General features: G+C 43.0%; 1 protein-coding gene across 1 annotated transcript in view; it reads left to right on the top strand.

The window, feature by feature from the left end:
* The window catches only part of AOX1 (aldehyde oxidase 1), a 70337-nt gene that overhangs the window by 28476 nt on the left and 25185 nt on the right, over positions 1-16676 (top strand). The window contains exons 17-23 of the mRNA XM_060152363.1: positions 1545-1714; positions 2063-2189; positions 4360-4482; positions 7802-7898; positions 10644-10768; positions 12809-12942; positions 13973-14060. Coding sequence (XP_060008346.1) covers positions 1545-1714; positions 2063-2189; positions 4360-4482; positions 7802-7898; positions 10644-10768; positions 12809-12942; positions 13973-14060 — 864 coding nt within the window. The remainder of the gene's footprint in view (positions 1-1544; positions 1715-2062; positions 2190-4359; positions 4483-7801; positions 7899-10643; positions 10769-12808; positions 12943-13972; positions 14061-16676) is intronic.

Below are 16676 nucleotides of genomic sequence, written 5' to 3'. Positions count from 1 at the left end.
AGATGCCTTACATGATGCTGAGCTGGAAACAGGTCAGCTTCTATGGCTTCTTTTCCTCTCAGTAGAGGTGCTGACCAGCATGTGTTCTGTTGGTGCCCTTTCTTTTTTTTTTTTTTCTTTTTGCGGTACGCGGTCCTCTCACTGTTGTGGCCCCTCCGGTTGCGGAACACAGGCTCGGGACGCGCAGGCCCAGCGGCCGTGGCTCACGGGCCCAGCCGCTCCGCGGCATGTGGGATCTTCCCGGACCGGGGCACGAACCCGCGTCCCCTGCATCGGCAGCCGGACTCTCAACCACTGCACCACCAGGGAAGCCCTGTTAGTGCCTTTTCTGTCTTCCCTCCTACTGTGTGATGTAGTGGAGCACTGTGAGCTTCATCTCAAAGAAAGAGCCCGTGCCTCACCCAGGCTCTGGGTGACGCCGTGAAAAGCGGTGTGAAGCAGCAGATGGGGTGGGAAAGGGAGCCTCCATAGCTTTTTCTGGGCCTTACCTTGGCCAACCCTCCTCCTGCCCGGGTCTTCCTGAGAAAGCCTAGGGGGTCTGGCCTCAGCCCTGGTGCCGGATGCAGTACTGACCCCGCGAGGTGTGGACGGGGCAGCTCGGCACTGCCTCGCAGGCGGCTCCTCCCGCAGAGCTCCAGGCCTCAGAGCTGCCTTCTTTGAGAGGAGCCTTTTGGGAGTGGCCGCTTGGCTGGCAACTTTCCTGGAATTCCCACCTCCCACAGTCCCATCACCAGACCCCTCGGCAGCCTCAGCCTTGCCCCTGGCCTCTGAGCGTGGTCTATACCATGTCTCTTAACCCTTCTTTCTTCATACCTCCAATTCTTCTCCCAACCAAGAAAGCTAACAACTCTCTCATTTTAAAATACTGGAGGAGATGTTATGTTTCTTAATTTCGACTTTGGTTAATGAAGCATATTTAAGGTATACCAGTGGCAAGACATTTTACTCCTGGGTCTCTAAGAAAAAGTCATATTAGTGAATCATTCCTCAAAATGCAGCTTCCTTTGTCTTCATTCTTTATCAGGATTGTCTGAGTTATGAGTCTTACCAATTATTTCTTAGACTTCCTCACTCAAAGAAGAAAATAACAAAAGCTCTTGTGGTTGAATGCATGCACTCATTTTCTATAAACATGGTCATCAGGCTTTTCTGCAAAATAGTACATGTGCCATGCTTAGCTACAACAGTAAAATAATTTTGATAATAAAAGTTAAAGAAATACATGAGCATTTGCAAGAGGACATCATTTTCTATTGTCAGGAAGAAAGATTTATATTCATTTACTTACACAAATAGAATTTGCATTAGAGACGTTTGTGGTCTGTATCAAAATAGTGGGGAAAAAAATAAGAACAACATCATGGCTATACATCCCAGTTTGCCTACTGAATTATTGAAATAAGCTTACTGTCCTGGTGTTATTAATAGTGACGTTTTTATTTTCGAAAGTGTTCTGGTTTGGATGTAAATGATATAGCTCCCCTCTTATGAGAGATGTGCATAATATGATTATAAAAATGATATGTTGATTATTGATTAAACAGAATGCAGACCCAAAGCAGCTCCCTGAAGACCCAGTTGGCCATCCCATCATGCATCTGTCTGGTATTAAGCATGCCACAGGTGAAGCCATCTACTGTGATGACATGCCTGCAGTGGACCGGGAGCTGTTCTTGACTTTTGTAACAAGCTCAAGAGCTCACGCTAAGATTGTGTAAGTGATAAGGTTTTTACCCAGTAGACAGAAATGATCGCCCTTTTTGGCCAAGTCACATTAGTGAAAAGTAACGGTTTGAAGAGGGTAAGCTATTTGTTGGCAATGTCCAATGTATTAGATTTGAAGTGAAATGGGATCAAAGTGTAGGCTTCACCACAGTTTGTCCCTCCGTATAATAACTTCATTGTCCCAGGAATTTTTCCCCCATTGTCTGGCATAGAACTATTGGAGGGTTTTGAATGTATCTTCCCTCTCTCGTCTCTTATTCTCGGATTAAGCAAGTTCTTGTGGTCTGCAGGCTGCGGGGCCACCCTGAGTAGCCCTGTTCTGTGTGTTCTCATCTAGGTCTGTGGATCTGTCAGAAGCTCTCAGTCTGCCAGGTGTGGTGGACATCCTGACTGAGGAACATCTTCATGGCATCAACTCCTTCCGCCTTTTAACCGTACCTGAGAAACTTCTATCGACAGATGAGGTACTGCATTTTTGCTTTCTGTTTTAAAAGTAACTTCCTCAGTTTATGACACTTTGTATTTTCTTAAAAGATAACATTGAACTTGACACATCTTAAAGGATTCCAGTATTCTTTGAATGCTTATTATAAATCACTATATTCTAATAGTGAATTAGTTCAAAAATATTCATTTTCCACGTAAGTAAAGAAGTTGACTAGTTATATAAAAGATACTTGAGTGTTTTATATTTTCTAGTAGTAAGATCATGTGTTGCTTTCATACTTATGAAAGGATATATGAGAAGAGAATAATGACTTTTATTTTCTGATACTTTCCCTGAGAATCCCTTGCCATTGCCCCAGTCTCAGTCCAACGTCCAAGTTCAAGGGGTAAGCTCCACCATGAAGTCTTTCCTTATCCTTTAATCCAGGAGTTCTCTCTCCCTCTCGGAACTCACTCTCTCATTCATTCATATGCCATGTGTTCAACAGGCACCTTTTAAGTGAGCACCTACTGCCGTAGGTGAACAAGACCCCTGTGGTTCTTGCCCTTGCAGAACTTAAAGTCTGCAGGAGAAGGCAAAGTGGACCTTTATTGCACTGTCTATCTTATATTGAGCTTATGTATCTATGTCTATGTCTTACCTATTTCTCCTACCTAGTAAAATGCCTTGAGTGAGGGCCCACGTCTGATTCATCAGCATATTCCATACACTGCTTCCTACAAAGAAGAGTCAATGAGCAGAGGAACAGGGATAGCATTGTTGCCATTTGAACGTTTCAGATGATTGAAACTGTATCTCAGGTTATCAGAAGATGCAGCAAGGGCAGTGTCCAGAAGGTTTTCCTGCATAACTCCAGATTCTCAGTTCAGTGTTTACCCAAAAGAGCTTTATCATTTGGAAGAGTCCCTGCCTCTGGCTCTCACTAGCAGACACAGTTGATAAAAATGAAAGTTTGGTGACTGAGAGTCTGAAGTCAAGGTTGAACCTCCCCCAAGGCAGAGGACAATGAGAGCTATGGCCTTTGTGTAAATGTTAATTAACCAAGCGAAGCCCTCCTGGGCCCTGAGGTGTGTGCACGTTGATTCTGAGCATCTCAGGGGCGTGTCTGTGAACCAGGTCACAGGGCAAGACCCACGTCTGTGGAGAGCGGAGAACAGAGCTGTTGCGAATGATTGCCTCCGTTAGTTTCATTCCTTTTTTTTAACATTTGTCCTTAGCACGCTATATCTTTAAAAAATCGTTTCATTGCAGACTAGTACAATGAATCCCCTTAGGCCCATCACCCAGCTCCAACCATTATTAACACTTGCCATTTTTGTTTCATGTGTCTCCCCACTGCCCCCGCCCACCCGTACCCAACACCCTTTTGTGTGTGTGTGCTGGATTTAACTTTTCTTTAACTACCATTTTTGTTTGGTGATAAAACTACTCTATGTTCATTGTAGAAGAGACCTAATAATCTAATGTCGTTCTTAAAAATGAGTGATTATGTTTTGATTTGGATCTCAGTAAAAGGTGGGAAAGAGAATCAAAGGGTCGTATGACTTCTTCCAGTCCTGTTTTACCTCTCTGGAGCCTTAGCCTTGTTTATCCCCATCCGCTTTCTACCCTGGTCCCTGGGTGACCTCCTTAGACCGCCTACCTACCCCACCTGCTGGTGAACCGAAGAATGCTCCAGGCTCACTCTTGGCTCCTGTAGTCACTTCTCTCCGTGAAAAGCCTGTGCTCCACCACAGTTCAGGGCAGACATGTGCTCACCAGCAGTGCTGCATTATCACTCTCTCCCTCCTTCCTCTCTGGGTGAGATGGTCTGTGCTCCCGGTTCATGAAGGAGAGGCCACTTCTCAGAATGGCCCAGCTCGTGGTGTGGCAACCCCAGGTCAAACCACGGGACTGACTTCTGCTGTACATGAGGCAGCCTCAGACGTGTCCCTCTTCAGCCACCGCTGCCAATGATGCAGCGCAAAGACCTGCACTCTCCCAGTGCCCGAGGTCAGCAGGCCAACTCTGACAAATGTGCTTCCCTACCGAAGCCTTCGTTCACCACAGCACTGTGGTTAAGTCACACGTGAAGGGGTCATTGACTGTGTGTCTAGCTCCGTGATAGCAGGGAGGCGGGGAATGAACGAAAGGAGAGGCCCTGGTGCCTGCCCTCCTTGGGAACAGAGGTCTTTTCTGTGTTGTAGGTATTTTGCGTGGGTGAGCTTGTCTGTGCCGTGATTGCTGATTCCGAGGTTCAGGCAAAGCGAGCTGCACAGCGAGTGAAGATTGTCTACCGAGATTTTGAGCCACTGATCCTGACCATCGAGGTAATGAGTTCAAAGGTTGCGCCAGAAGAGCAGATTTCAGTGGCATATCACTTAACATGCTTTTGACTGCAGAAACAGGAAAGAAAATCCAACTCAAAGTGGCTTCCGAAAAACAGGGGCTCTGTTGGCCTCAAACTCTATCAGTGTTAGCAAGAAAGCTGATCTTCTGCCTCTCCTCCTTGCTGCCCATGGTACAGGCTTTATCTCCTGTGGTGACAGGTTGGCAGCCAGGAGCTTCCAGTTCACGTCCAATAAGCAAGAAAGGATGCCATTGTCCCAACATCCCACGAGTAGGTCACATCCCTCTCTGGATTCATGACTGGCAAGAACTGGTGGTTACTGCTGGCGGGGGGGTCAGATTTCTTTGCGGTTTATGGGCTGTATGGGGGAGTGATGGAGACCTAAACAGAAATCTGAGCACTATTTGGAAGGGGACAGGTGAAAAGAATGCTGGATGGGTAACCCACAATGTTCAGGAGAGGGGACACACCCTAGGACTCCATATACACCTTCACCCAGACTCTTTCAGGTACACAGTGAGAACCAACAAGATGCTCTATGAAGCATATATTGGAGACACTAGTTTTAGATCCTTTAATGCATATCTTAAGTAAGTATGAGAAATAGATCCTATGATGCCTACAGCTATTTTGGCAACTTAAACAAATTGGGGAACTGCATTTCCTATCCTGTTTTTTAAAAAGGATTTTGAAATTTATAAAGGTTTTCAGACTCATCTCCCTGAAATGATATGAGTATTCTTCTGCATATATTTCACTGGTTCTTATAATTTACTAAATAATAAAAGCATGAAAGTTGGGAAAGCATCATGAATAGATAAGATTCAGCACATACAGACTCAGTGTAATCTCGGAATACAATATTATCTCCACAACATAATAAATAAATTGGGCTCTAGGTGACTAGCATGCCCTGAGGCAGAAAATAAGGAAATAAGTTGGCCAAGATTAGTGTCTCCAGGAGAACTTGGCCTTGGTTATGTTTCCTATCATGCTGCTTTATGCCAAGGAACATAGTGTTTGTTTCTGGACAATGTCCTCAGTGTTCTGAAATTAAAATAAAATCATGTCAAGGAGACAAAAACATAAAAGTTTAGTTGGACTCCAAGAGTGACTATGCTTTCCAAATTTTCCTGGCCAGTTTCAAATTCAAACTTTCTGTTCCCTTCTTAAACCCTTTTCATTCATGTGTTGCCTGCTCTTCTTGCTTACTTTATACATTCCTTTCTCAACATTTTGTTTTAGAGTTAGGCTTACTTCTTAGTAAGAAATTATGTCTGTAATACTTTATCAAAAATCTTGTTTGTAATTCTTGGCCCAATTCCAGTAGCTAAATATCTTCCCTTCCCCCTCACCCCACTTTCCAGCCAAATAAAATTCCAAATAAGCAAATAGACACCACTCTCTTCCCACCCCTTCCCCCCCAACTTGGACCGGCACATCTCTAATTGTCTGCCAGAGAATCCCAGCATCAAATACCAAACTTTGACATCGTGGAAAAGAGCTACCTCTTTATATCTTTATATATGTTTATATCAGAGGTTAAGCTCTCCAGGGTTAATCAACTAGATCAAGTAGATTTAATCAAACTGTATAGCAAGGAAGTATGTCCTGCTCCCTACACATTACAGTTCTTTTTATCACTTTGCTGACCAAGAAATATTCAGGAAATTAGCTCCAAGTTACTCAAAGAACAAGCAGCAAGGGAAGTGGAAAAAAAGATTAAACTTAAAAAAAAATTGGATTTATAAAACTTAATTTCTGTTTTGAACCTAGAATATCTGAGTCTTAGATTAATAAGAAAATCATATGAATTGATTCCATTAGGAAGTGTGTTATCAATCAAAATAGGATGAAAACAAATGGATCTCCAGCACTATCACTACTGTTTAACCTAGCTTATGCTGTTTTGAATTTTTAATAGTTTGAGTGGGGAAATGCTATCAAAACCCTTGGCTCACGGGGTCAGGCTGATGACCATGGTGAGAAAACTATGCTCCCGACCAGAATCTCTCATCAATCGTCATGGTCAACAACGTGACCATAGCTAATACCTAGAGTTCTCTGTGTGTTTACCTTGTTCTAAGCAGGTTTCCTTCATTAACTCACTAAATGCTCACAACAATCCTATGAGGTAAAAACAGTTGTTATCCCCATTCTGATGCAGAAACTGAAAGACACAGTTACCCAAGGTCCAGCAGCTGATCAGCAATAGAAGCGATCAACAGACACTCTATCAAAGACCCTTGGCCCCATGGTAGTAGAAAAAAACCAACCCACTTTTTGAATGGAGGAAATGGCAGGATCACAATAGAACATCCCGTAAGGTATACTGATAGGTCTAGACACCGATTGGTGGCCAGAGGGAACCAGAGTTAGGAGAACCCCTAGCCGCCAGCAGGCTGGAATTTCATAGATGGACAATAATCCATTGTAGAAATTCTGGCAGGAGCTGGCATGTCACGTTTGCCAAGGACCCAGGGATTACAGCAAGATGAATTTCTAAGGATAGGTAAGAAAACCAACCTGGATTATTATAGCTACATCCCTGATTATGTGTACCTACTACTGTACCCCTTTCAGTAGGCATCTGGGAGAAGCCATTAGGAGCCAGAATATAAGTGGATTTGTGGTACCCACTCTGGACTTGTAATGGAATCTTTCTTCCAGGGCTGGAGGTCCCAGGTGCAAATGCTGTACTCATACCCCGAGAGGAGCTTGGGGCTGGCAGGCAAGGCCACCATGTCCTTATCACTAGAGTGTCTTCAGCTAACACTGACAGAGCACTTACTATATGCCGTGTAAGCTCTTTCATGCCTCATTTCATTCTATTCTTTCCACAACCCTATTGGAGCTATGTGCACAACTCTACCTTCATTGTACAGATGAGGCTCAAAGAAGTGAAGTAACAGACCCACAGTCAAACAGCTGGTAAATGGAGAAAATGGACACAACTCTGACTGGGTCCAGAGCCCAAGATCTAAACCCCTGTGCCTTGTTACACTGGCTGCATAACATGGGCTGTGGAATGAAAAGAATAATCTGCCTGGAAATATTAGTTCCGTAATGGGACCACCTGGTGCTAGGTGTTTTCTGAGCATACTTTTTTTTTTTTTGATGCGGACATTTGCATTTGCTCCATGGGGAGTCTTTCTGCAGCCTGGTTCTCAGCTCAGCTCATGCGATTCCAGAGCAAGAGAAGCGCTGCGCAGACTCAGACAATGCAGCATCACATGTGGCTACTGCTGTAGGGCCGGGTCTCTTGCCCCGGGGGCCTCACTTTTCTGTTCTCTTTCTAGGAAGCTATACAACACAAGTCCTTCTTCGAGCAAGAAAGGAAACTGGAGTATGGAAATATTGATGAAGCATTTAAAATGGTGGATCAAGTTCTTGAAGGTAAAACTATCTGAAAAGAATGATGAGAGGGGAAGCAGCCCCGGCCTGCCCAGTTGTTATACAGATGGTGTCTGTTTTCCTGAAGGTCCGGAAACTGAGGCTCAGAATGGTTAAGGAGCACCGTCATACAACAGCCACTAAGCCACGAAGCACTGTGGATTGATAGCTTTTTTCAGGATTTCCAAAGCCCATGTTTCTTTCTGTTTCATCCTTTCTGACTTCTCCCTCCCCCCTCCATCTCTGCTTTCTCCTTCCTTTCTTCTTTCCCTCCCTGTCTCCTTCCCCCACTTCCTTGCAGACTTCCTTTAGTTATGTACATATGTAATGAAAATTAAATTTCCCTCTTGGAAATCAGTTGATTTGAACTTTCCAATAAAATTTTTGTAACTTTTTATTTTGAAATAGTTTTAGATTTCAGAAAAGTTGCAGAAACATTAAAGAAACTCCTAATTACCCAGATTCCCCAATAGACATTTCATGACACTTGCTTTATCATTCTGTGTGTGTGTGTGTCTCTGTCTCTGTCTCTGTCTCTTTGCCTGTCTGTCTGTCTCTCTATATATATATATAGAGAGAGAGAGACATATACACGCACACATACACGCGCACACACATTTTTTTCTGAGCCATTTGAGAGTAAGTTACTGACTTGATGCCTCTGTCCTCCTAAATACCACAGTGTCCATTTTCTAAGAACGAGGATATTATTTTACATAAACATACAGTTGGTTTTTTGTTTTGTTTTTTTTGCGGTACGCGGGCCTCTCACTGTTGTGGCCTCTCCCGTTGCGGAACACAGGCTCCGGACGCGCAGGCTCAGCGGCCATGGCTCACGGGCCCAGGCGCTCCGCGGCATGTGGGATCTTCCCAGACCAGGGCACAAACCTGTGTCCCCTGCATCGGCAGGCGGACCCTCAACCACTGTGCCACCAGGGAAGCCCCCATCTGAGAATGTCTTTTTAATTTCTTTTTTATCCTTGAAAGATATTTTCACTGAATATAGAATTCTGAGTTGACAGGTCTTTTAGCACTTGAAGAAATATGTTATACCAGTTCTTCTGGCCTCCATGGTTTCTGATGAGAAATCTGCTGTCTTTTGAAGTATTTTTTCCCAATAGGAGAGGCAGTGTTTTTCTCTCTCTTCTTTCAACATACTTTGTTTTTAGTTTTCAGAAGTTTGACTGTGATGTGTCTTGGCATGAGCTTCTTTGGTTTATCTTCTTTGGGATTTACTCAGCTTCTGTAAGTTGGTGTCTTTTACCAAGTTTGGGAAATTTTCACGTATTACATCTTCAAATATTTGACTTTAATGACACAAATGTTCAGACTTTAATCTTAATCACAACTGTTTCTGAGGCTCTGCTCATTTTCTTTTCAGTCTATTCTCTCTATTGCTCAGGTTGAGCAATTTCTATTGTTCTGTATTCTTGTTCCCTGATGATTCCCACTGTTCTCTCTATTCTGTTGTTGAGCTCATCCACTGAGCCCCTTATATTCTGAGTGTTGTATTTCTTGGTTCTAAAATTTCCATTTTGTTCTTTTATATCTTCTGTTTCTTTGCTGAGATTTTCTATTTTTTTTCATTTGTCCCAAGTGTTTATGTAAATTAAAGCATTTTTATGATGGCTGCTTTAAAATCCTTGACAGATAGTTCCTACATCTGTGTCATCTTGCTGTTGGCATCTGTTGATTGTCTTTTCTCATTCAAGTTGAGTTCTTGGTATGATGAATGACTTCTGATTTTATCCAGTTCACTTTGGATATTATGTTGTAAGACTTTGGATCTTATTTAAATCATCTATTTTACCAGAACTCCTCTGACCCTGTGTTGGAAGGAACGAGGGGTGATGTCTTGTTATTGCCAGGTGGAGCATGGAAGTCCAGGTTCCCTGTAAGGTCCCCATTAACACCACCCCAGCGGAAGATTTGGGGTACCTCATCACAGCTTGATAAGGGTGGAAGTCTAAGCTCCCCACTCAACTTTTGCAAACAGAGATAGGTCTTCAGTTTTTTCTGTAGTGTTTGGCTAGAGCAGAGTAGGTATTGCATAAAAGTTTTCTGTCTTGATAGGCTTCCGCTCTCCTGGTCCTTTGGCTAGAGAAAGTAGGCTTTTCTTGGGGGATTTTTTTTCTCTTTGCCTGTTGGTGTTTCTGGATTTCTGCTTCCCTGGCACCAAGTCTGGGATATATGAAGCAAACAATAACAAAACCCACTGAACTCAACATTGTGTCTTTCCTTGGGTCCCAAAGTCCCTAGCTGGTTTGCCTTCTCCTCTACTTTTCAGAACCTTCTTATGTTTCTTTTATTACATATAATGTCCAGAATTGTTAGCTGTACATAGAAGAAGGAACAGGGAGAAATGTATCTACTCCATCTTGTCTTGGAACTGGAATTCTCCTTGCTGTAGTATTTTGACTCTCAAAAGTCACACATCTTTCCCTATCACTCTAAGACCTACCCTGCTGGCAGACATGACACATTCCCCTGTAGAACTCTACTTCAAATATGCAGGTATAATAAAAGCTAAATATTGTTATGTTTGGAATGCATAAACACTTGGAACAAATGAAAAAAAATAGAAAATCTCAGCAAAGAAACAGAAGATATAAAAGAACAAAATGGAAATGTAACCCACTGCCCCAGCAGAAGCACTGTCATAATTTCTCTGTAATGAGATAACACCTGAGGGGTGCTACCTGTCCTATCTGACTGCCTCCTTGGTTCTGGAATATTTTCCTCTAACAGGTGAAATACACATGGGAGGTCAAGAACATTTTTATATGGAAACCCAAAGCATGCTTGTTGTTCCCAAAGGAGAGGATCAAGAAATTGATGTCTACGTGTCCACACAGTTTCCCAAATACATACAGGTAATGTGGGGACCATTATGGAGGGGACACGCCTAAGTGGTTTCTGTCAACAAGATATACCAAGAACAATTTAGAACATTTTAGAAACTGAAGGAGTTTGGAATACTAATAGCCATATCCATTTGGGTATTAATAACCATACAACTTTAAAACTTTTAAGATAGTATTATGAAAGTAATGGCCTTCTGTTTGTGGGTCTGTAACTTTAAAATCAGTTATGGGATCAGCTGGTCTCTTTTTCTATACTCTTGACACTGTTAAGAACACGAAAGAAATGATGACTATAGTCAACACTGCTGTATTATATACGAAAGTTGTTAAGAAACAGATCCTAAGAGTTCTTGTCACAAGGAGAAATTTTTTTCTTTTAATTGTATCTATATGAGATGGTGGATGTTAACTAGACCTATTGTGGTAATCAATACATGTAAATCAAACCATCGTGCTGTGTACCTTAAACTTATACAGTGATGTATGTCAATTATTGCTCAATAAAACTGAAAAAGAAACCCAAAATTTTACAAAGGAAGGCCTGCCCTCCAAAACTTACAGTCACCTAACTCACATGAAGCAATTAGGAAATAGTACTGGGCAGAATGCAACCAGCAAAGTCAGAATTTACATAGGTGGAAGAATTAAGGGAATGGAGGTTTGTAAAGCCCGAGAATCATCCAGGAAGTCTCATGAAGATGAAGTCTTAAGCTGGGATTTACAGTGGTGGGAATGAGGTTCATCTAGATGGTGAGAGGAGAAGCCATTTCCAGGGAGTTCCACACCACGATCAAATGCCACTCATTCGTTCATTCATTCATTCACTTGTCCCTTCTGCAAACACTTTTTGCCTGTGTCCTATGTGCCAGGCAGCATGCATGTAAAGAAGGAGGAATAGTACGAAGACTGCCCAATCTGGAGGTGCCTGGGGTGGCTAGTTTAAGCATCAGGGTGAAAGTAAGGGGAACAAACACTGGGGTCTTGATTCAGTAGGTCACAAGGAGCCAGTGTCATTATCAGAGCAAGTAGGAATGTGGGAATGTGGAGAATGAGGCCTCTTAGAAGGTGGAACACTAAGAAGGATCAGGCGAATTCCATTCCATTCCTGTCGTGCCTCTCACTCCCTGTGTGACATTGGTCCCATCACTTCATTCCTCTTGGGCTCCCCACCTATAAAAATGAGTTATTAAGACTTAATGACCTGGACTTCCCTGGTGGCACAGTGGTTAATAATCCACCTGCCAATGCAGTGGACGTGGCTTCAAGCCCTGGTCCAGGAAGATCCCACATGCCACGGAGCAACTAAGCCTGTGCACCGCAACTACTGTGCCTGCGCTCTAGAGCCCGCGTGCCACAACTACTGAGCCCACGTGCCACAACTACTGAACCTGCGCACCTACTGAGCCCGTGCTCCGCAACGAAGAGCAAGCCCCGCGCCTCGCGCGCCACAACTAGAGAAAGCCCGCGCGCAGCAACAATGACCCAATGCAGCCAAAAATAAAAGTAAGAACAAATAAATAAATAAATTTATAACAACAACAACAAAAAAGACTTAATGACCTCAAACATTAGGATGGCAAGGAAGAGCAAGGCCTGCATCCAGGGAAGACCGACCAGCCAACTGAATCCGAATGGAGGGTGAGGAGTGCTCGTTCTCCAGTGGAGACAGTGGTGTGCAGGGAAAAGACCCAGTCTGAGAGAGGCTTGGAAGGCCACGAAATCTCACTGCTGCAGGAAACATATCCCAAAGGATACCTTGGGTGTAGTTCATGGGGAAAAATTTTTTTTAATTTTATTATCACAAAAATATCTCATTGATATTGGAAGGAATACTTAATATTAATGATAGTTTTGGTGCTGTCATTACAGCTAAATACTGCTGAGCTCAGCATGGATGCATGCTTAGCTTACGGGAAATCATCCCATTATTTAGTATAAACACACAATTTGTGTATCATGTACAACATTAAGGAATCAACATGTGTAAGGACTATTCCCACTCCCTTGCTGCAGATGGGTCAGATTAATGAGAACTGTTATCATTCGCAGGACATAGTTGCTTCAACCTTGAAGCTCCCAGCTAACAAGGTCATGTGTCATGTAAAGCGTGTTGGTGGGGCTTTCGGGGGGAAGGTGATGAAAACTGGCATCATGGCAGCCATCACCGCATTTGCTGCAAACAAGTAAGTGGAGAAAATCTGTTAAGTAGACTAAAAATAAAGTGAGGTCACATTGAATATTTTCAGTATTGCGGTTAAGGAGGAAGAATCTGGGTCAAGGTTATTTAAAATCACATATAATATACAAACCAGCTGCCAGCTTATTACAACTTCTTTATTTTATATTGTCAAACTACATACTATAAAAACAAAAATGAGAATCAATTACTGAAAAGAGTAAAAACCACAGTAAAATATATAATACCTGGAGATAGACAGAAGCAGATCCTGAAAGGGTGGGGTTACTTGTCCTTAGCACCTGTATATCTACATAGGTCAGTTCAACCTTTTGAGGTAGACATTTATATCTATCTATATATCTACACCTATACATATCTCAAAAGGTTTATATACATATAGATAGATATAAATATGTGTATCTCAAAAGTGTGTGTGTGTGTATATATTTTTTCCCCTTAATTTAAATGGAAAATTTGCTTCTCTTATGCTTACCTTTATTTATAGTACCATTTTCCTATAAGGGTGTCAGAATATAACCATAGGAAATTGTCTTTGGAATAGGCACACCTAGAAGGCTTAATTTCTTTGCTAAGTAATGTACGTCAGTTCCTCTGCCCCATGACACAAAAAGACCTTCATTCCAGACCTGTCCTATCAGGGAATACTTGGCAGTCAGACACCACTTGAGTTCCTCCATTTGTAACCATCTATAATGTGGCCTTGGGACTGTTTGCCTATCATGGAGGTGATTATCACAGTGGGAAATAACCCCAAAGCAATACTCCGGAGCCTTGGGCCTGAGAGCCCCCTTGCATAAGTAGTGAGTGCCAGGCACTGTGCCCTGACCCAAAGGAAGAAGTCACCGGTGTATGCCTGAGAGCAGCACAGCCTGGGCTCAGGGAGTCACTTTGCTGTTCTGCGGTGTGTGTGGATGCCACCAGGCTCTCACTAGGCGTTACATAAACCCTAGATAATACCTGTTAGGTAAAAGAGTTTACCTCTCCCGATTTTTTTTTTTTTTTTCCTGTTTTAGGCATGATCGTGCAGTCCGCTGCATTCTGGAACGAGGAGAAGACATGTTAATAACTGGAGGCCGCCACCCTTACCTTGGAAAGTATAAAGTGAGTAGAAGGATGGAGGATTTATGTTGTAAATATAACATAACAGAAATGCAGAGGGCAGCATCTGGCTACTCTCTACTGGGGAATGACAGTGAGCAAATCAACAAATTGAGCGTCACACTGTCTCTTCCTTGTGCTAACTGATTACTGGCTGGTTCAGTGAAGCTTTTCTGCTTTCCTCAAAGATACCAGTTTGTGGAAAAAGTACGAGCTGGTATTGGCTGCTACAGAGTGCATAGCTGGAAAACATGTGAGTTTATACATACGTCCATGAAAGTGGGTCTGATAACCACACTATTCCCACAGTTTTATACGTGGGAGGTAAAAACAGAATAATTTCTGTAACAATAATGTTATGCGAAATTGCAAATGCTTGCCAACAGCTTCCTCATTTATCAATATGTCAAAGGTATTTTGGTAAAACTCTGTACCAGAAATTCCTAATTCCTAGAAAAGTTTCTGTAGCAGACAATAAGTATTCTTTTGCTTTATAAGAAATAAGTTTACTTGTCAGAATGGGCGGCTAACTGCTCTAACAACTAAAAACTCTCTGGGACTTAGACCTTTTTTGTGTTAATTCTTGCTCAAGTAACAGCCCACTGTAATCAGAGGAGGGTGGGAGGTGGGCGGAGAACAGGAGAGAACCCTGCTACCCAGAATCACTCATGGACTCAAGCTTTTTCCATCTAGTAACACCACCATCCTCCCCTCAGACCGCACTGTTGAATACGGAAGCCACTAGGCACATACGGCTATTTAAATTTAAATCTACTAAGTTAAATGAAAGTTAAAATTCAGCTCCAGGGCTTCCCTGGTGGCGCAGTGGTTGAGAGTCCGCCTGCCGATGCAGGGGACGCGGGTTCGTTCCCCGGTCTGGGAGGATCCCACGTGCTGCGGAGCGGCTGGGCCCGTGAGCCATGGCCGCAGAGCCTGCGCGTCCGGAGCCTGTGCTTCCCAACGGGAGAGGCCATGACAGTGAGAGGCCCGTGTACCGCAAAAAAAAAAAAAAAAAAAAAAAAAAAATCAGTTCCACAGTTGCATTAACTATATTTCAAGTGCTCAATAACCACCTGTGACTAGTGGCTGCCATATAGGACATGCAAATAGAGAACATTACCATCATCACAGGAAGTTCCATTGGTTAGCACTGCCCTAAAGACTCTTTGTCCTCCACTGGATTTTCTGCAGAGGGCAGCAGACAAGGGAAGGGAAGGGAAGAGAGGGAGCAGAGTGTTGTGTGGGAGATGTTCTGAGCACCAGGCCTGGAAGTGGTGGTCCTTGCTTTAATCGACACATTATTGGCCAGAACTTTGCCACCTAACTGCAAGGGGGCATGGGAAATGTAGTCTTCCTGCATGCCCAGGATGAAAGACAGCAGACTTTGTTGAACACATCACATCGTTTCTACCACAACTGGTGTACCTGCATACCTATTGTTAGAAGATAACGAGTGTATCTATTTCAACTTACATTCACCCTAAGCTATATTTTGAATTGGGTTTAGTGCAACATAGATTTATTAGAGCAAACTTTGTCCTGAAGGAGACCACATTTTAGCCGTTGAGGGAGAAATAAGACTTACACATATGAAGTCATTATGAAAACATAATAATCTCAGGTTAAAGGAGGAGGTGCACATAGTAAAACTATGAGGAGAGATGAATATGAGTTGGGGTGTGTACAGGAAGCTTCTTAGAGAAGGTGAAACGTAAATGACCTTCAAGAATGGATTGGCAGAAAGAAGGCAGAAAGAAGGTGGTGGGAATAGTAGCAGCATAAATGCAGAGGTGGGATACACACGGCCTGTTTGATAGGGGCAGGAGTAAGGGGAGAAGGGGAATTAGCGCACAGAGCACTTACTGGAAAGTAATGGGAAATAAGATGGGTTGGGTTAGGTGATGCCAGGCTCAGAGTGGCCTGAGAATCCCAGGATGGGAGGTTAAACTTGATCTCATAAGATACAGTGAGACTGAGTAGATGCTTGACCAGTCAAGTGTCATAACCAAACATGGGCGCTTTGAGGGGGAGAATATGATGGCACTGGGCAGGACGGCCTAGCGAGGAGGGAGGACGCAGACCGCCTGGAGGCAGCTGATGCTTTCAGACATGAAGCAGTTGGGGTCTGGCTACAATAGGAAGATGTAGAAAAAGAGATGGGTCCAAGAGCTATTATAAAATAAAATAGAATTCGGTGACAAACTTAGCAAAATATAATGGAGAATAAAAACCACAAACATGCCTTGGAGGTTTCTGATAGAAAGAGCCAAGTTGGAAGGAGGAAACAGTCTAGATGGACAGGGATGAGTTTATTTGTGTGTTTGGAGAAGAAGTGACAGTGGGACATTTAAAAGTGGAAATGTCCTTCATCGATATGGGACTTTATTGAAAAGACTGGATTATAAGTTACAGAAACCATCAGCATAGTGATGATTAAAACCTTGAGAAAATAATGTGTTCTGATGGAGGGTAGTATGAGGACAGGAGATGATATTAATAACATTTACAGTAGTATTATTTAGGATACTTGCTAGGTTTCAGTCACTGGCTTATGATTTTGCCTGCATTACCTTACTTATTGCCAGGTCACAGATAGTCAGAGAGGTTATGTGACTTGCC

This window comes from Lagenorhynchus albirostris, chromosome 6 (genome assembly GCF_949774975.1).
Source record: "Lagenorhynchus albirostris chromosome 6, mLagAlb1.1, whole genome shotgun sequence".
NCBI lineage: Eukaryota > Metazoa > Chordata > Mammalia > Artiodactyla > Delphinidae > Lagenorhynchus > Lagenorhynchus albirostris.
This window is presented reverse-complemented; position numbering and strand designations above follow the sequence as displayed.